General features: G+C 44.7%; 1 protein-coding gene across 1 annotated transcript in view; it reads left to right on the top strand.

Moving 5' to 3' along the window:
• LOC120064798 (pleckstrin homology domain-containing family A member 6-like) overlaps positions 1-21,573 on the top strand; it is a 167,425-nt gene that overhangs the window by 74,054 nt on the left and 71,798 nt on the right. The window contains exons 3-6 of the mRNA XM_039015398.1: positions 571-721; positions 949-1,053; positions 6,671-6,743; positions 13,704-13,804. Of these exons, the coding sequence (XP_038871326.1) occupies positions 571-721; positions 949-1,053; positions 6,671-6,743; positions 13,704-13,804 (430 nt within the window). The remainder of the gene's footprint in view (positions 1-570; positions 722-948; positions 1,054-6,670; positions 6,744-13,703; positions 13,805-21,573) is intronic.

Below are 21,573 nucleotides of genomic sequence, written 5' to 3'. Positions count from 1 at the left end.
TGTGAATTATTGGTTGGTGAGCGGACCCCAGACCTCACAACCATAAAGGGCAATGGGTTCTATAACTGATTCAAGTATTTTTAGCCAGATCCTAATTGGTATGTCAAATTTTATGTTCCTTTTGATGGCATAGAAGGCCCTTCTTGCCTTGTCTCTCAGCTCGTTCACAGCTTTGTGGAAGTTACCTGTGGCGCTGATGTTTAGGCCGAGGTATGTTTCGTTTTTTGTGGCCTCTAGGGCAACGGTATCTAGATGGAAATTGTATTTCTCTCTCTCTCTCTCTCTCTCTCTCTCTCTCTCTCTCTCTCTCTCTCTCTCTCTCTCTCTCTCTCTCTCTCTCTCTCTCTCTCTCTCCTCTCTCTCTCTCTCTCTCTCTCTCTCTTTGTTCCCTCTCCTCATTACTCTAAAAGCATTATTATCAAGGGTCATTTTTGACACTACAACATCAAGCAAGTGTTCTCAGAGATAGTGACATAAAGATAGTAGACAATATACTGTGTTTGCATGTGTTATTTTTGTTGGCTGTTTGAGTCATTGACTTTTTCTCTTTGTCTCTCTGTGTCTCTGTAGGAGCTGTGATTTGGAGATGACTGGGAAGGCGGGAGGTAGAGGACCTGTGAGTTCACCCAACGACATCAACTCCAACAGCTCCACCATTGTATCAGACCTATCCTCCCCTGAATCCCAGACCCAGTCCCAGTCCCAGCCCTTCACACCACGGGTCAGTGTGCGCACACACACACACACACACACACACGCACGCACGCGCGTGCACACACACACACACACACACACCTCACAACACCTTTACACTTCACTACATCATACACCACGTCAAGGTTTTCTGACAGATTAAATGATACAGAGCTCCATTCTGTTCTCTCATCTTCCCTCTCTCCTTCCCTCCTTTCCTCTCTTCACCCTCTCCTTCCCTCCTGCCCTCTCCAGGCATCTCGTACTCCAAGGAAAGCTGCTACGTTTGGGAAACGTTCTAACTCCATGCGTAGGAACCCTAAAGCGGAGGTGACCAAACAGGGCTGGCTATACAAACAGGTAAATCAGCTCTATACACTAAGTAACATGAGGCAGTTTCCCCTCAAATACTCCATAATACCCCATGAATACCCCATGAATACCCCATAATACCCCATGAATACCCCATGAATACCCCATGAATACCCCTCAAATACGCCATAATACCACATGAATACCCCATAAATACGCCATGAATACCCCATAAATACCCCATGAATATCCCATGAATACCCCATAAATACCCCATGAATACCCCTCAAATACCCCATAATACCCCATGAATACCCCATAAATACCCCATAAATACTCCATGAATACCCCATAAATACCCCATAATACCCCATGAATACCCCATAAATACCCCATAAATACCCCATAATACCCCTCAAATACCCCATAATACCCCATGAATACCCCATAAATACCCCATGAACACCCCATAAATACCCCTCAAATACCCCATAATACCCCATGAATACCCCATAAATACCCCATAATACCCCTCGAATACCCCATGAATACCCCATAAATACCCCATAATACCCCATAAATACCCCATAATACCCCTCAAATAACCCATGAATACCCCATGAATACCCCATAAATACCCCTCAAATACCCCATAATACCCCATGAATACCCCTCAATTACCCCATGAATACCCCATGAATACCCCATAAATACCCTATAATACCCCTCAAATACCCCATAATAACCCATGAATACCCCATAAATACCCCTCAAATACCCCATAATACCCCATGAATACCCCATAAATACCCCATGAATACCCCATAAATAACCCTCAAATACCCCTCAAATACCCCATAATACCCCATGAATACCCCATAAATACCCCATGAATACCCCTCAAATACCCCATAATACCCCATGAATACCCCATAAATACCCCATAATACCCCATAAATACCCCTCAAATACCCCATGAATACCCCATGAATACCCCATAAATACCCCTCAAATACCCCATGAATACCCCATAATACCCCTCAATTACCCCATAATACCCCATGAATACCCCTCAAATACCCCATAATACCCCTCAAATACCCCATAATAACCCATGAATACCCCATGAATACCCCACGAATACCCCATAAATACCCCTCAAATACCCCATAATACCCCATGAATACCCCATAATACCCCATAAATACCCCTCAAATACCCCATGAATACCCCATGAATACCCCATAAATACCCCTCAAATACCCCATGAATACCCCATAATACCCCTCAATTACCCCATAATACCCCATGAATACCCCTCAAATACCCCATAATACCCCTCAAATACCCCATAATAACCCATGAATACCCCATGAATACCCCACGAATACCCCATAAATACCCCTCAAATACCCCATAATACCCCATGAATACCCCATAAATACCCCATGAATACCCCATAATACCCCTCAAATACCCCATAATACCCCATTAATACCCCATGAATACCCCATGAATACCCCATAAATACCCCATGAATACCCCATGAATACCCCATAATACCCCTCAAATACCCCATAATACCCCATAAATACCCCTCAAATACCCCATAAATACCCCATAATACCCCATGAATACCCCATAATACCCCTCAATTACCCCATAATACCCCATGAATACCCCATGAATACCCCATAAATACCCCATGAATACCCCTCAAATACCCCATAATACCCCATGAATACCCCATAAATACCCCATAATACCCCATAAATACCCCTCAAATACCCCATGAATACCCCATGAATACCCCATAAATACCCCTCAAATACCCCATGAATACCCCATAATACCCCTCAATTACCCCATAATACCCCATGAATACCCCTCAAATACCCCATAATACCCCTCAAATACCCCATAATAACCCATGAATACCCCATGAATACCCCACGAATACCCCATAAATACCCCTCAAATACCCCATAATACCCCATGAATACCCCATAATACCCCATAAATACCCCTCAAATACCCCATGAATACCCCATGAATACCCCATAAATACCCCTCAAATACCCCATGAATACCCCATAATACCCCTCAATTACCCCATAATACCCCATGAATACCCCTCAAATACCCCATAATACCCCTCAAATACCCCATAATAACCCATGAATACCCCATGAATACCCCACGAATACCCCATAAATACCCCTCAAATACCCCATAATACCCCATGAATACCCCATAAATACCCCATGAATACCCCATAATACCCCTCAAATACCCCATAATACCCCATTAATACCCCATGAATACCCCATGAATACCCCATAAATACCCCATGAATACCCCATGAATACCCCATAATACCCCTCAAATACCCCATAATACCCCATAAATACCCCTCAAATACCCCATAAATACCCCATAATACCCCATGAATACCCCATAATACCCCTCAATTACCCCATAATACCCCATGAATACCCCATGAATACCCCATGAATACCCCTCAAATACCCCATAATACCCCTCAAATACCCCATAATAACCCATGAATACCCCACGAATACCCCATAAATACCCCTCAAATACCCCATAATACCCCATGAATACCCCATAAATACCCCATGAATACCCCATAAATACCCCTCAAATACCCCTCAAATACCCCATAATACCCCTCAAATACCCCATGAATACCCCATAAATACCCCATGAATACCCCATAAATACCCCATAATACCCCTCAAATACCCCATGAATACCCCATAAATACCCCATGAATACCCCATAAATAACCCTCAAATACCCCTCAAATACCCCATAATACCCCTCAAATACCCCATAATACCCCATGAATACCCCATAAATACCCCATGAATACCCCTCAAATACCCCATAATACCCCATGAATACCCCATAAATACCCCATAATACCCCATAAATACCCCTCAAATACCCCATAATACCCCATGAATACCCCATAAATACCCCATGAATACCCCATAATACCCCTCAAATACCCCATAATACCCCATTAATACCCCATGAATACCCCATGAATACCCCATAAATACCCCATGAATACCCCATAATACCCCTCAAATACCCCATAATACCCCATAAATACCCCTCAAATACCCCATAAATACCCCATAATACCCCATGAATACCCCTTAATACCCCTCAATTACCCCATAATACCCCATGAATACCCCATGAATACCCCATGAATACCCCTCAAATACCCCATAATACCCCTCAAATACCCCATAATAACCCATGAATACCCCACGAATACCCCATAAATACCCCTCAAATACCCCATAATACCCCATGAATACCCCATAAATACCCCATGAATACCCCATAAATACCCCTCAAATACCCCTCAAATACCCCATAATACCCCTCAAATACCCCATGAATACCCCATAAATACCCCATGAATACCCCATAAATACCCCATAATACCCCCCAAATACCCCATGAATACCCCATAAATACCCCATAAATATCCCACAATACCCCTCAAATACCCCATGAATACCCCATGAATACCCCATAAATACCCCTCAAATACCCCATGAATACCCCATAATGCCCCTCAATTACCCCATGAATACCCCATGAATACCCCATAAATACCCCTCAAATACCCCATAATACCCCTCAAATACCCCATAATAACCCATGAATACCCCATGAATACCCCACGAATACCCCATAAATACCCCTCAAATACCCCATAATACCCCATGAATACCCCATAAATACCCCATAATACCCCTCAAATACCCCATAATACCCCATGAATACCCCATAAATACCCCATAAATACCCCATGAATACCCCATAAATACCCGATAATACCCCTCAAATACCCCATAATACCCCATGAATACCCCATAAATACCCCATAAATACCCCTCAAATACCCCATAATACCCCATGAATACCCCATAATACCCCTCAATTACCCCATAATACCCCATGAATACCCCATAAATACCCCTCAAATACCCCATAATACCCCTCAAATACCCCATAATAACCCATGAATACCCCACGAATACCCCATAAATACCCCTCAAATACCCCATAATACCCCATAATACCCCATAATACCCCATATACCACCTAATACCCCATAATACCCCATATACCACCTATTACCCCATAATACCCCATAATACCCCATGAATACCCCTCAAATACCCCATAATACCCCTCAAATACCCCATAATAACCCATGAATACCCCACGAGTACCCCATAAATACCCCTCAAATACCCCATAATACCCCATGAATACCCCATAAATACCCCATGAATACCCCATAAATACCCCTCAAATACCCCTCAAATACCCCATAATACCCCTCAAATACCCCATGAATACCCCATAAATACCCCATGAATACCCCATAAATACCCCATAATACCCCTCAAATACCCGATGAATACCCCATAAATACCCCATAAATACCCCACAATACCCCTCAAATACCCCATGAATACCCCATAATGCCCCTCAATTACCCCATGAATACCCCATGAATACCCCATAAATACCCCTCAAATACCCCATAATACCCCTCAAATACCCCATAATAACCCATGAATACCCCATGAATACCCCACGAATACCCCATAAATACCCCTCAAATACCCCATAATACCCCATGAATACCCCATAAATACCCCATAATACCCCTCAAATACCCCATAATACCCCATGAATACCCCATAAATACCCCATAAATACCCCATGAATACCCCTCAAATACCCTCAAATACCCCTCAAATACCCCATAATACCCCATGAATACCCCATAAATACCCCTCAAATACCCCATAAATACCCCTCAAATACCCCATAATACCCCATGAATACCCCATAATACCCCTCAATTACCCCATAATACCCCATGAATACCCCATAAATACCCCTCAAATACCCCATAATACCCCTCAAATACCCCATAATAACCCATGAATACCCCACGAATACCCCATAAATACCCCTCAAATACCCCATGAATACCCCATAATACCCCATAATACCCCTCAAATACACCATAATACCCCATGAATACCCCATAAATACCCCATAAATACTAACTTTGTTTTGATCCAGTGTTGCTTTCCCTCTCATGTTGTTTTGGTCTCATATCTGTCTTCCTTTTCTTCACATAGGGCAGTATTTCTCACACTGTTTTGGTCCGGTATTAGTGTTACCCCTGACATTGTCTAAACTGTTGTGTCTTCTCTCTGGACTTCAATCCATCTCATGTAATTCCCCCTGTTTCTCCCTGTAGGCCAGTGAAGCATCTCACTGTGTGTGTTATTTTCTCTCTCTCACTCTCTCACTCTCACTCTCACTCTCACTCTCACTATCTCACTTACTCTCACTTACTCTCACTCTCACTATCTCACTCTCACTCTCACTCTCACTCTCACTCTCACTCTCTCTCTCTCTCTCTCTCTCTCTCTCTCTCTCTCTCTCTCTCTCTCTCTCACTCACTCACTCACTCACTCACTCACTCACTCACTCACTCACTCACTCACTCACTCACTCACTCACTCACTCACTCTCACTCTCTCACTCTCACTGTTTCTCACTCTCACTGTTTCTCACCGTTTCCCTGTAGGCCAGCAGTGGAGTGAAACAGTGGAACAAGAGATGGTTCGTCCTCACTGACCGATGCCTCTTTTACTACAAAGGTAGACTCTGATAGCAATGCCTCTTTCTTTTAGTTCTCTTTTCTTTTGTTCATAGCCCATCGTCACCCTTCATTGGAGGACAACTTTATCATTGTGCTTTATTCTATTGCATTTTATTGTATAATTTAGTCAAAATTATTTGAAATAATATAATATTTATTGTTGTATTTTACTGTACGTATACATTTTCTATCTAACCTTTATTTTAACCAGGAAGTCCTACTGAGACATGGGTAGTGTGTCAACTGCCAACCTATTCCTTATAGACAACCCTAAACAGAGCCCTTTGTGGCTATAGAATGTATTTTCAAAGGAAGACCTGGCTAAGACGAATCACTACACCTGCTACTTCAGTCTCTCTCTCTACTCTGTCTATTTAAGAGTCCTACTCTGTGGATTTGTTTGGTTGTATCTGGATTGCAAACTGGAAAGCTTTTATCCATTCTTGGTTTGGTTCTACTTTTGTGGGCTGGTGTCACATTTAAAACTCTCCTCTTGTTTGTGTTTTTTACCATAGCTACCTGATGTCATGTCAGTGTGTTAGTTCTGTTGGCTGAGTAGAGGGCTGTGTGTTTGGCGCATATCACCACTGCGTCAGGACTGTTGACTTGTTCGAGGTGCTTTAATACCACACAGAAACAATAGTCATATTCTCCTAACAGTATCTACTCTCCTACATGCCAAGTCTGTTTGCGAGTGTTTGCGGTCCTCGTCCGTTATCCTCTGAGCCACAGCCAGGAGAATAAACAATGTGTTATTTGAATATGTCACACGGCTTGACGTGTCTTCAAAGTCGATGTACGAGCTATGTGTGTGTGGGTTTATGTTTGGATCTGTGTACATATGGAAGTGTGTAGAGATATGTTTCACTGCATATTATAGTCTTTAAAGATGGACATTCAACACTGACAGACACAGACATGTAAACACACACACACACCCGCACGCACGCACACACACACACACATACACACACACATACAAACACACACACACACTCTCCTTATACAGCTCAGTCTCTCCCTCTCAGCGGTGAAGGTGACTCACATCGATAGCACACTAGGTGAAGGAATTGTGGGACAGTGGAGTCTGTTGCGCAGGCAGGCAGGCAGGCAGGCAGGCAGGCAGGCAGGCAGGCAGGCAGGCAGGCAGGCAGGCAGGCAGGCAGGCAGGCAGGCAGGCGGGTGACTTGCAAGATCAAGAAGATGAAAGGAGATGATAATGATGAAAATAACGTAATTTTGCCTCTTGTCTTAAGCACACATCAGTATTTTATGCCCTGCAGGACTTATTGTCCGAGTGAGACAAAGCAGGAGCCATACCTACAGTAACTTGTTTACCACCAGACCTATTCTTATCAGCACAGAATCAAATTGTTTTTTAAAAGCTTGTGTGAGGCCCCGCATCCGGATGTAGAGAGAGAAAAGGAGAGAGCAGAAAAAGAGAGAGGGAGAGAGAGGGAGGGAGGGAGAGAGAGGGAGGGAGAGAGAGGGAGAGAGAGCGAGGGAGAGAGAGCGAGGGAGAGAGAGCGAGGGAGAGGGAGAGAGAGAGGGAGGGAGAGAGAGAGAGCAGGAGGGTAGAGAGAGGAGATAACAGGAAGAGAGGGAAGGGAGGGGATAAGAGAAAGAGAGTGGAAGAAAGGGGAGGAGATTAGGAGAAATCTGGTGTGATTTTCCTCTTAGCAACCCCTCAAGCCCATTTTGTCCTTCAATGTTTTTAAGAACTGCACCACTAAGCCTCATCACAAGTGAGAACACCTGGGGCAGCTACTTTGGGTAATATTTTATGTTTTGCCGTTTCTCTTGTTCCTCCATCCCTGTTCAGTTTCACCTAGGGGGCTGTAGTAGTAGAATAAAATTCATCATGAGATGTGGTGACATTTCCCTCCCCAGGGACAAAGATGGTCTGTACTCAAACAGCTGGAGTAAAGGTGCTGTCTAAAATAAATACATATTGAAGGATGACTGAGGATTTAGTTTTAGTACGTCTTGGTGCCTCTTTCACCTCTATCTCAGGACATGTAGTAGTATATTCTGTAATTTATTTATTTAATCTTTATTTAAGCAGGGAGTCATGTGAGCTATGTCGAGACCCTCCCTGCTCACAGTCATAGAGGGTTGAACTTTGACCCCTTGCATGTGCATGTAAGAACTTCATGAGGGTGTGGAATTTGTGTACTGTATGTGTGTGTTTGGAGCTCTGCAGCATTTCGCTGTGTCACCGTAAACAGTCCCTATAACATGCCCTAGCAACATGCCCTAGCAACATTCCGTAGCTACATGCCCTAGCAACATGCCGTAGCAACGTGACCCCGGGATTGCATGTGAGAGCCATGTTTAGTGTGTGTGGTGTGTTGGTGTGTAAGTGTGGGAGAAAGCATTCTTGTGTGCATGTTTTGGTGTGTGTGTGTTTCTATCATTTGCTTTGTACAGTACATGTTGTACAATGGGCAGCCTTCTTCTTATGCTTCTTTAACAGTTCAGTGGACTTATTGCCCCAACCAATCAGATGATGATATTCTGGTGCCATGATGTTGTGCAGGCTGTGTGTGTGTGTGTGTGTGTGTGTGTGTGTGTGTGTGTGTGTGTGTGTGTGTGTGTGTGTGTGTGTGTGTGTGTGTGTGTGTGTGTGTGTGTGTGTGTGTGTGTGTGTGTGTGTGTGTGTTTAGTTACTGTAGGGCTGGACTCTGTCAGAGTCATTATCTATCCATTACTGCTGTAACGGTTCCATCAAAAGCAACCTGCCCATTACAACCAAGGAAAAGATCTTAACAGCTACTGTAAATTAATCCGTGTGTGTGTTCATGTTTGCGTGTGTGTGCCTGTGTGTGAGTGTGTGTGAGAGTGTTTGTGTGTCTGTGTGTGCGAGTGAACGCGTGAGTATGTGACACGAATCTTCCCTGTTGACTTAGTCCAAACACACCTTTTCCTAGTCCTGAGAGAGTGTGAACTCCAGGTTAAAAGTTGAACAAGATGAGTGAATGTGTTAGTGGATCTACCTGTATCCTGTGAACTACAGGATGTAACTAGGACAGTGTTTTAATACTAGAGGGTGATACCACGCCATTGGAGAGGAAAATATTTTTGGTATTTCAATTGTTCTGGCAATTCTCACATAGCAACTTAATTGGAAGGAAGAATATATTTTTTTACATTGTATCACAAACCCTGTTTTTTAAAATCATTTTAGGCCCTTTTTAGACCCAGACATGCCTCCTGTAAGACCCTATGATCTGTGAACCGCACATGACACACAACATCTTGGTCTCATTATACTCCTTATAGTGTGCACTAACATATGGAGTATGTCTAGATTCCGAAGAAAAAAAAGTCACATTCATTTTTTCAACATATGTTTTTTAATGTTAGTATCTAAAAACGACTCTTTTTGATTTTCTTTGTTTAAAAATGCATTGTTTGGAACAATATACAAGCACATCAAATTTCAGAGTTTCTCTGCTAATTCTGAATGTATGATACATTTTAAGAGCACCACCAACACAGTGAATGGGAAAATGGATTCAAAAGGAACTCTGCTGGTGATTTACTGAATGTGCAATCCTAAAGGAGGGCTGTGATTGGTAAATTAACTATAATGTCAATTTCTATGTATAAAATTGGTCATATCATTAAAAGTTCCAGAGAGCCCACTCTGGAAATGTGACGTTTGAAGAGTATATTTTTACTAACAATATGTCTAAAAATAAGTTACATCAAAAAGGGTAGTTTTAAGATATTAAGATGAATAGTTTTAATGTTGAAAAAATTCATGTTGTATTTCAGAATGTACTGATACTCCATATTTTAGAGCACACAATTAGGAGTATAATGACAACAAGGTGATGTCTGTATCATGTACGGTTCACGGATCATTGTATAGGTCTAAAAAGGCCTGAAATGGCCACTTTCATCATGATTTTCTCAAAAATAGTAAAAAGCATGTTAAACGTCCTTCCTCCCAATGAAGTTCCTATGTGAGAATTGACAGAACAATATTTTCTGCTGAAGTAGAATTATCCTATAATGCCCTGGAGTCAGGCAGTTAACCTGGAACTGGCCCTGTTGTCTACCCTATCCCATACACACAGATGCAAATCTGACCTGAATAAGGATGTCCTCAAAGCAAAGAGGATAAATTAAATGATAAGAATATTCAGGGAAAAATCCCTGCTTGCGTCTTTCATATGTAATTGTTCCAATTGTTCTGTGATTTAATAGCTCAGTGTGAAGTCACTGTCATTTTTCCACATTCAGCAACTGGCCCCTGAGCTCCACTCACTTTTCTACTGTTTCTCCATTTCCTATTCTTCACCCATTCTCTAGATGACATTACAGTCATTTATCAGACACGCTTATCCAGAGCGACTTACAGTAGTGATATATTTTTCTTCATCCTGGTTCCTCGCGGGAATCAAACCCACAACTCTGGCATTGCAAGCACCATGCTCTACCAACTGAGCCACATGGGACTCTTCCTCTGGTTACAGTGATTCCTCTCTCTGGATTCAGCACTCGTCTCATGGGTTGTTTTCGTCTCCCGCCCTTCTCTCCTAGTTGTGTTGTGGAAAAAGAGAGAGGAAGGGAGGGAGACATGACAATGGAGAATGTGTGACTGCAGTTTACTGCCACGGTCTCCATGCCAGCAAGGAGAGAGGGGCGAGAAATGGGCAGAAAGAGTCCAAGGTCTTTTGTTGTTGGGACTTGGGTGTGATATTGTCAAAGCGTGCCAGCTGTCCTGGCCAGGAGAGGTGGAGTAGTGTTGGTGGTTCTCTGGACATTAGGAGTGTGTGTATAGGTTTTCCCTACCCAGGATTTGAACCTGCATCCCTCCAGGTCTGTATCTCTAACAACTAGCCTACATACCACCCTCATCTCTAAAGTTTCTCAAAACATCCTGACTGTCTAATACTGTATGTACAATCAAGGACCTTACTTCACAAGTTACTTCGCCAATGTCCGAGCTGCCCCGGGCATACACATAGAGTAACTCTCAGTGAAATAGAGTGTTAGCCCTTTACGTAACTGCCATCTTCAGGAAGTGTTGAGCTGCTGTTGTTTTGGGATGCTAATACACAGCTGTCAGAGAGCTGATTTACTACTGCTGACCCTTCATCCACACGCACGTACGCACGTACGTACGCACGCACGCACGCACGCACGCACGCACGCACGCACGCACGCACGCACGTACGTACGTATGTACTTACGTGAGGGACTCTGTGTGGTGTCAAACAGGTGTGACAGTAGCAGCAGCAGGGAATGAAGCCAGGAGTCAGACTGCCATGGTATGAGTCAGAATGAGGTGACATTTTCACAGGGAAACCTGTCATTGTAGGGGACCTTTCAATTACTCTGCTTCTTCAAACGTGTGTGTGTTAGCAGGAGTGTCTTCAGAAGAGTGTTTTTCCAGAGTTGTGTGTGTGTGTTGCCTCTCCTTCTGCCTCTGTGTCCATGGGTGGGGACAGGATTGGTTGTTGAATGCTGAGAAGCTCTGCCACAGGTTTCCCAATAACAACTCTATTTCTCCTCACCAAGTTTCTCCTCAGGATGTGAAAGGCTGTTTGGCAATAAATCACATTGTTTCTTATTACATACATTATTTGTGTGTGTTTGTATGATGCCATATATTTAATACAACTTGGTAGCCTACAGTATATGTGAGATATTTCATTTATTTTCAGTTATTGTGTGTTTGAGAATGAGCACGTGTCTCTTACCATGAATGTGTGTGTGAGAGTTTTTGCATGAAATACAGACCATGTGAGGTGAATTTGTTTGAGAGAGAGATGGGGAGAGATGGAGACAGGAAGAGAGAGAGAGAGAGAGACGTGGCTATTTACCTGTCTGTGTGTAGCAGAACACCCTGCTCTCTGATTGTTGGAGAGAGGGCAGGTACAGTTGGCTGGAGCCCAGAATTCAGGATTCCAGCAACACTGAGTCACATGGGCTGATCGCTAATACAAACACACACACACACACACACACTCGCACACACACAGAGAGCACAGCGCAGAGAGTACTCTATGATTGCACAAACACAAACACCATGCCCCCCCCTCTCGCTCCCTCCCTCCTCCCCCTGTCTCTCGCTCCCTCCCTCCTTCCCCTGTCTCTTGCTCCCTCCCTCCTCCCCCTGTCTCTCGCTCGCTCCCTCCTCCCCCTGTCTCTCGCTCGCTCCCTCCTCCCCCTGTCTCTCGCTCGCTCCTTCCTCCTCTCGCTCGCTCGCTCCCTCCTCCTGTCTCTCGCTCCTTCCCTCCTCCCCCTGTCTCTCGCTCGCTCCCTCCTTCCCCTGTCTCTCGCTCGCTCTCTCTCAACACACACATGAGATCTGCAACAGAGGAAGGCTGGTGTCTACGCAGTACAGCTCTGATAGAGAGAGAGAGAACGAGAGAGCGAACAGCCGAGCGAGAGAAGGAGAAAGCCAGGCAGAGTGAGAGTGAGACAGAGACTGAGCGAGAGGGCAGTAGCTTCAGTGGACACCCTGCCAGCCTCATCTCCAGCCCCTGAAATGTTCATCATCTGCTCCATTATTTAATCAGCACACGTGCTTCTCTTGCACTTCTCCTTTTTCCCAACACTCTGCTTGTTTTTTTCTGCGTATCGTTGGATCTACACCAGTATGTGTGAGTGTGTTTGAGAGTGTGTGTGAGAGAGTGTGTGTGTACCGTCACTTCTCACTGGACTGCTGGACCAACATGGATATCTATTCTAGGACTCCACTAGAGTGGGACGGGGGTCTGTTGTTCCAGGGAGGTTCTATGGTAGTGCTCACTGAGCCAGCTACAGCCACAGCTACAACTAGAGGAGAGGACCGACTGTCACAACAGAACTGACTGTATTTACAATTCAGTCCTCTTTACTTACTGTAGGTTGAGACCCATCCGATCATATTAGATCTGTTTCTCAGATTTGTTGTTTATTTTGATCTTCCTTTCTCTTTTTTCCTCTTCCTCCAATCCAGACGAGAAGGAGGAAGGAGTGTTGGGAAGTCTTCCTCTGCTCAGCTTTGGGATTGGAGGAGTGCAGACGTCGGATAACATCAGCCGAAAGCACGCCTTTAAGGTCAGTACCCTGATGATGAGGCACTACGATGACTACAGTATAAGGATTATCACCCTGGACAGAGAGAGCAGCAGTGATATTGGGGCAATTTAAATACTCTATCTAGGATTGGGGCTGATGGATTTGTTGGGGTTTGGATGCTGGGGACACGTGATTGTCCCTCAGACAACCCAGGGAGAAGTGGTGACATTGTGGACAGTAGGGGCAGTGTACAGTGGGGATAATAGGGAATAAGCAGAGATGTCTGGCAGCCTGTCAAAACCAAACACCTTTATTTATTCTCTCTCTCTCTCTCTCTCTCTCTCTCTCTCTCTCTCTCTCTCTCTCTCTCTCTCTCTCTCTCTCTCTCTCTCTCTCTCTCTCTCTCCTCACACTGTACTTTGCATTGAAGTGCGCATTAATAAAAAATAATGCTGAGAGAGAGACACACACAGATAGGCAAAGTGAGCGAGGGAGAGGCAGAGAGAGAGAAAGTGTCCTGTGTTCTTCTTCTGGTCTTCCAGGCAGTAGCTGAGGGGAGAGAGAGAGAGAACAATATCATGCAAACAACCATATAAGCATGATATATAATATCACGTTCATTCAAATGGTTTATAACACAGCCAATGCATATTAATCACTATCTCAGAATGTGGAGCTCAAGTACCAGCTAAAAGCTATTTCCCAATATAGTCCCTGTCACTAGTCGTATGTCACAAATCATCTCTATGCAATCACTGTTAGTATAACCTGTTTTGGGATTTCCCACACACAGTCTGTTTCAGAAAGGTGACACAATACCATTTTGAAACATGCTTTAGTCAAATCTCTTCAAATTATTCAGATCAGCAGGTTCATTTGGTTTCTGTGATTAAGATGTATGGGTTGTACAGTATGTGTGTTGCAGTGTTTCGTTGCAGTGTATTGTTCGTTGTTGCCCCAGTGTCTGTGTGTCGGTGTTGATATGAGAGCTGCTGTGAGTGCCGTGGTGACATGGCATTTGCCTGCCGGTTCTATGAGGCAGTAGACTATACTGTAGAGCAGTAGCTAGTTGGAGGTTTCACCCAGCTACACTGGCTCCTCTGTAGTACACATGGTTGTAGAAACAAATGGCAGTAGATGAATAGGCAAAATCACGTAATGTTCTTACAGTACATTGACACAGTACTCTGGGTTCAGCTGGATGTTGTGGTCGTGCTGGCCAGTAAAATGTTACTAGTCTCCTTCCCTCCGTGTTGTTAGCCTGCTGCCTGGTGTTGATTCTACAGGGAGGCAGTGTGAGACAGTATGAGTCATGAGGACAGAGCAGACCAGCCAGGGTTTCTAGAGAGACCTTTAGTGTTTCAGGTATTGACAGTGTGGACTATAACTGGATGCACTAAGTGCTGCGTAGGTCTACAAAAGGGCTGTCTGTGTTTCTGATGTTATAATGCTGGAGTTTTACAAGCTATGAGATGGATCTTAATGCTCTGTGTTAACAAGTCAACCAAGTACATGGTTTTCAATGTTGCTTTTAAGGGCTTTGTACTGTTCTGTATTGTACTGTACTGTACTGTTCTGTACTGTTCTGTACTGTACTGTACTGTACTGTACTGTTCTGTTGTGTTCTGTTCTGTACTGTTCTGTACTGTACTGTACTGTACTGTTCTGTTGTGTTCTGGACTGTTCTGTACTGTTCTGTACTGTACTGTACTGTACTGTACTGTACTGTTCTGTTCTGTTCTGTTCTGTTCTGTTCTGTTCTGTATTGTACTGTACTGTTCTGTACTGTTCTGTTCTGTTCTGTTCTGTACTGTACTGGACTGTTCTGTATTGTTCCAGGAACGTGGCTCTCTGTATTAGCCAGGTATTTGGGATTAGATAGTATACAGTACATGGGGGTTAAGATATATCACAGTGTCTAAGTAAAGGAGGATGTGCAGCCAGATATGCAGGGGTAAGTGCTGTTATATTGTAAGACAGACAGACAGTACAGGTATGTCATAGTGTTTAAGTGTTCTCAGTACTAATACCGGGTGGTGGTCTGATCTGGTCAGGCTCTCGTGAGTGGGGGGAAGGGAAGGTGTGTTTTGGGGCTGGCCACCCTTGTCTGGTCTGGTGGGGCCCCTCGGGCTGAGGAGGGGTTGGGACGGGTTGATACGGGACGGGAGGGAAGTCGAGTCTGAGCACGCTCCTGGAGTCTGCTGGGATTCCTGTAGAACTACATCTTTATGACGCCTGTTACATCAAACCGACCAATGAGAGAGAATCAGGGAGCGGGGGAGAGACTCTAAAGTACATTTTAGCTTTGATTATAAGATTACCTTTCAAAGGTGAACTGCTTTGACTTGACTTTTCAGTACCTAAATATTTTTGGGGGGCATGAAGTCATGAATGCTTCATTAAATGAAAGGGTATAATCTCTAACACTTTAGATATGAGCCTGATCAAGCCTATTCAATAGCACTATCAGATTGGTAGGACTTTGAGGAATGATGTTTTGCTGTGAGCGCCAAACAGAGAGAGCAGCCTGGGTGTGCGGTGTGTGGTGTGTGGTGTGTGGTTTGTGGTGTGTGGTCTTCCGGCACAGCCAGAAGAGGACTGGCCACCCCTCATAGCCTGCTTCCTCTCTAGGTTTCTTCCTAGGTTCTGGCCTTTCTAGGGGGTTTTTCCTAGCCACCGTGCTTCTCCACCTGCATTGCTTGCTGTTTGGGGTTTTAGGCTGGGTTTCTGTACAGCACTTTGAGATATCAGCTGATTTAAGAAGGGCTTTATAAATACATTTGATTTGATTTGATTTGGTGTGTGGTGTGTGTGTGTTTGACTGGTTTACTAGCGTCTTAAGATTGAGTTACAGCTATAGGTGTGTGTGTGTGTATGTTTCTGACAGTGAACAGTGCCACATATCAGGTGGCTTATGAAAGGGGATCGTTACTTCCTGCGAGTGTTTGTGCTACTTCCTGTACAGGTGCTTTTGTCCACTGTGTGTCATTATTGTGTTAGACATGTAAAAAAAGTGCAGTCTGAGGTAACAGAAACAGAGATGTGGTTGGAACATGGAATAGATCTTACTTATGACCGGCTTCACCATGACAACACTACCTGTCTTACCCTGGGTGGTTTAAACGTGGTTCAACCCTACCTTACCACACATAGTTCAACCTTGTGTGGTTTAGATTTGGGTGGTGTGTGGTGTATGGTGTGTGGTGAATGGTGTGTGGTGTGTGGTGTGTGGTCTGTGGTGTGTGGTATGTGGTGTGTGGTCTGTGGTGTTTGGTCTGTGGTGTGTGGTCTGTGGTGTCTGTGGTCTGTGGGGTGTGTGGTCTGTGGTTTGTGGTGTGTGGTGTGTGGTCTGTGGTCTGTGGTGTGTGGTCTGTGGTGTGTGGTCTGTGGTCTGTGGTGTATGTGTGTTTGACTGGTTTACTAGCGTCTTAAGATTGAGTTACAGCTATAGGTGTGTGTGTGTGTTTCTGACAGTGAACAGTGCCACATATCAGGTGGCTTATGAAAGGGGATCGTTACTTCCTGCGGGTGTTTGTGCTACTTCCTGTACAGGTGCTTTTGTCTGTGTTCCACTGTGTTTCATTATTGTGTTAGACATGTAAAAAATGTGGACTGTGTGTGTGTATGTGCGTGTACATGCGTTAATTTGTGTGTGTGTACATGCGTTTACTTGTGTGTATGTGTGTGTATGTGCGTGTACCTGCGTTAATTTGTATGTGTATGTGTATGTGCGTGTACATGCGCTAATTTGTGTGTGTACATGCGTTAATTTGTGTGTGTGTGTATGTGCGTGTACCTGCGTTAATTTGTGTGTACATGCGTTAATTTGTGTGTGTGTGTATGTGCGTGTACCTGCGTTAATTTGTGTGTACATGCATTAATTTGTGTGTGTACATGCGTTAATGTGTGTGTGTGTGTGTGTGTGTGTGTGTGTGTGTGTGTGTGTGTGTGTGTGTGTGTGTGTGTGTGTGTGTGTGTGTGTGTGTGTGTGTGTGTGTGTGTGTACACGACCATACGTCTACACCTCCAGAGATTGCACTAGTTATTATTAAACTCCATGATGAGACTGAATGTCATGGTCCATACCACATTCACTCGGGGTGTCACCTGAGTGGGAGATATTCCCAAGTTAAATGTTCTCTCAGACTTTTGAAGATGCTGCATTCCACAGTGGAAGTGCGTATTGGTATATTTGTGTTATGGGAGAGAGTAGAAGAGGGAGAGATAGAAAGAGAGAGGGGCAGAAAGTGTAAGAGAAAATGAACAGTCGGAGTGAGAACACTGGACAATACCAACATTGGACAACACCAACACTGGACAACACCAACACTGGACAACACCAACACTGGACAACACCAACACTGGACAACACCAACACTGGACAACACCAACACTGCACAACACCAACACTGGACAACACCAACACTGCACAACACCAACACTGGACAACACCAACACTGGACAACACCAACACTGGACAACACCAACTCTGGACAACACCAACACTGGACAACACCAACACTGCACAACACCAACACTGGACAACACCAACTCTGGACAACACCAACACTGGACAACACCAACTCTGGACAACACCAACACTGCACAACACCAACACTGCACAACACCAACACTGGACAACACCAACACTGCACAACACCAACACTGGACAACACCAACACTGGACAACACCAACACTGCACAACACCAACACTGGACAACACCAACTCTGGACAACACCAACACTGGTCAACACCAACACTGGTCAACAACAACACTGGACAACACCAACACTGCACAACACCAACACTGGAAAACACCAACACTGGACAACACCAACACTGGACAACACCAACACTGCACAACACCAACACTGGTCAACAACAACACTGGACAACACCAACACTGGACAACACCAACACTGCACAACACCAACACCGCACAACACCAACACTGGACAACACCAACACTGGACAACACCAACACTGCACAACACCAACACTGGACAACACCAACACTGGACAACACCAACACTGCACAAGACCAACTCTGGACAAGACCAACTCTGGACAAGACCAACTCTGGACAACACCAACTCTGGACAACACCAACTCTGGACAACACCAACACTGGACAACACCAACACTGGACAACACCAACACTGGACAACACCAACACTGGACAACACCAACACTGGACAACACAAACACTGCACAACACCAACACTGGACAACACCAACACTGCACAACACCAACACTGGACAATAACAACACTGGACAATAACAACACTGGACAACACCAACACTGCATAACACCAACACTGGACAACACCAACACTGGACAACACCAACACTGGACAACACCAACACTGGACAACACCAACACTGCACAACACCAACACTGGACAATAACAACACTGGACAACACCTACACTGGACAACACCAACACTGCACAACACCAACACTGGACAACACCAACACTGGACAACACCAACACTGTACAACACCAACACTGCACAACACCAACACTGCACAACACCAACACTGGACAACACCAACACTGGACAACACCAACACTGCACAACACCAACACTGGACAACACCAACACTGGACAACACCAACACTGGACAACACCAACACTGGACAACACCAACACTGGACAACACCAACACTGAACAACACCAACACCAACACTGCACAACACCAACACCGAAAAACACCAACACCGGACAACACCAACACTGGACAACACCTACACTGGACAACACCAACACTGCACAACACCAACACTGGACAACACCAACACTGCACAACACCAACTCTGGACAACACCAACACTGGACAACACCAACACTGGACAACACCAACACTGGACAACACCAACACTGGACAACACCAACACTGGACAACACCAACACTGGACAACACCAACACTGCACAACACCAACACTGGACAACACCAACACTGGACAACACCAACACTGGACAACACCAACACTGCACAACACCAACACTGGACAACACCAACACTGGACAACACCAACACTGCACAACACCAACACTGCACAACACCAACACTGCACAACACCAACACTGGACAACACCAACACTGGACAACACCAACACTGGACAACACCAACACTGGACAACACCAACACTGGACAACACCAACACTGGACAACACCAACTCTGGACAACACCAACTCTGGACAACACCAACACTGGACAACACCAACTCTGGACAACACCAACACTGGACAACACCAACACTGGACAACACCAACACTGGACAACACCAACACTGGACAACACCAACACTGGACAACACCAACACTGGACAACACCAACACTGCACAACACCAACACTGGACAACACCAACACTGGACAACACCAACACTGCACAACACCAACACTGCACAACACCAACACTGGACAACACCAACACTGGACAACACCAACACTGGACAACACCAACACTGAACAACACCAACACTGGACAACACCAACACTGGACAACACCAACACTGGACAACACCAACACAGGACAACACCAACACTGCACAACACCAACACTGGACAACACCAACACTGGATAACACCAACACTGGACAACACCAACACTGGACAACACCAACACTGGACAACACCAACACTGCACAACACCAACACTGCACAACACCAAAACTGCACAACACCAACTCTGGACAACACCAACACTGGACAACACCAACACTGGACAACACCAACACTGGACAACACCAACACTGCACAACACCAACACTGCACAACACCAACACTGGACAACACCAACACTGGACAACACCAACACAGGACAACACCAACACTGGACAACACCAACACTGGACAACACCAACACTGCACAACACCAACACTGGACAACACCAACTCTGGACAACACCAACACTGGACAACACTAACACTGCACAACACCAACACTGCACAACACCAACACTGCACAACACCAACACTGGACAACACCAACACTGGACAACACCAACACTGGGCAACACCAACACTGGACAACACCAACACTGGACAACACCAACACTGCACAACACCAACACTGGACAACACCAACACTGGACAACAACAACACTGGATAACACCAACACTGGACAACACCAACACTGGACAACATTTTGTATGGACATGTTGCCTGTCCCAGACCAGCTAAGGGTTTTGGTCACATTTACATTTTAGTAATTTAGCAGACACTCTTATTCAGAGAGACTTACAGGAGCAATTTGGGTTAAGTGCCTTGCTCAAGGGCACATTGGCAGATTTTTACACCTAGTCGGCTCAGGGATTTAATCCAGCGACCTTTCCATTTCTGAACCAATCAATCAATCAATCAATCAATCAATCAAATGTATTTATAAAGCCCTTTTTACATCAGCCAATGTCACAAAGTGCTGTATAGAAACCCGGCCTAAAACCCCAAACAGCAAGCAATGCTGCTCTTTACCGTTAGGCTACCTGCCGACCTTGATCACAGACGGAAAACACAGATGCATACACTCTCGCGGCCATGTACATGCAGTGAACACACACACTCATGCAAGCAAGAATGCACATGCACATGCACACACACACTTTGTTTTTGTGAAATGTCAGGACTTTTTGGAGTGTAAAAATGTTTGACCATTTAAAAATCCTATTTTCCCAAAACTCTAAACCTAACCCTAATGCTAACCTTAAACCTAACCTTAACCCCAAAACCCTAATTCTAACCGTTAAGCTTAAAATATAAGTTGAACAAATTCAGGACCTGAAAAAAGAAATAA

This window comes from Salvelinus namaycush, chromosome 20 (assembly GCF_016432855.1).
Source record: "Salvelinus namaycush isolate Seneca chromosome 20, SaNama_1.0, whole genome shotgun sequence".
Taxonomy (NCBI): domain Eukaryota; kingdom Metazoa; phylum Chordata; class Actinopteri; order Salmoniformes; family Salmonidae; genus Salvelinus; species Salvelinus namaycush.
Note: the sequence above shows the minus strand (reverse complement) of the source record. Positions and strands in the feature narration are given on the sequence as shown.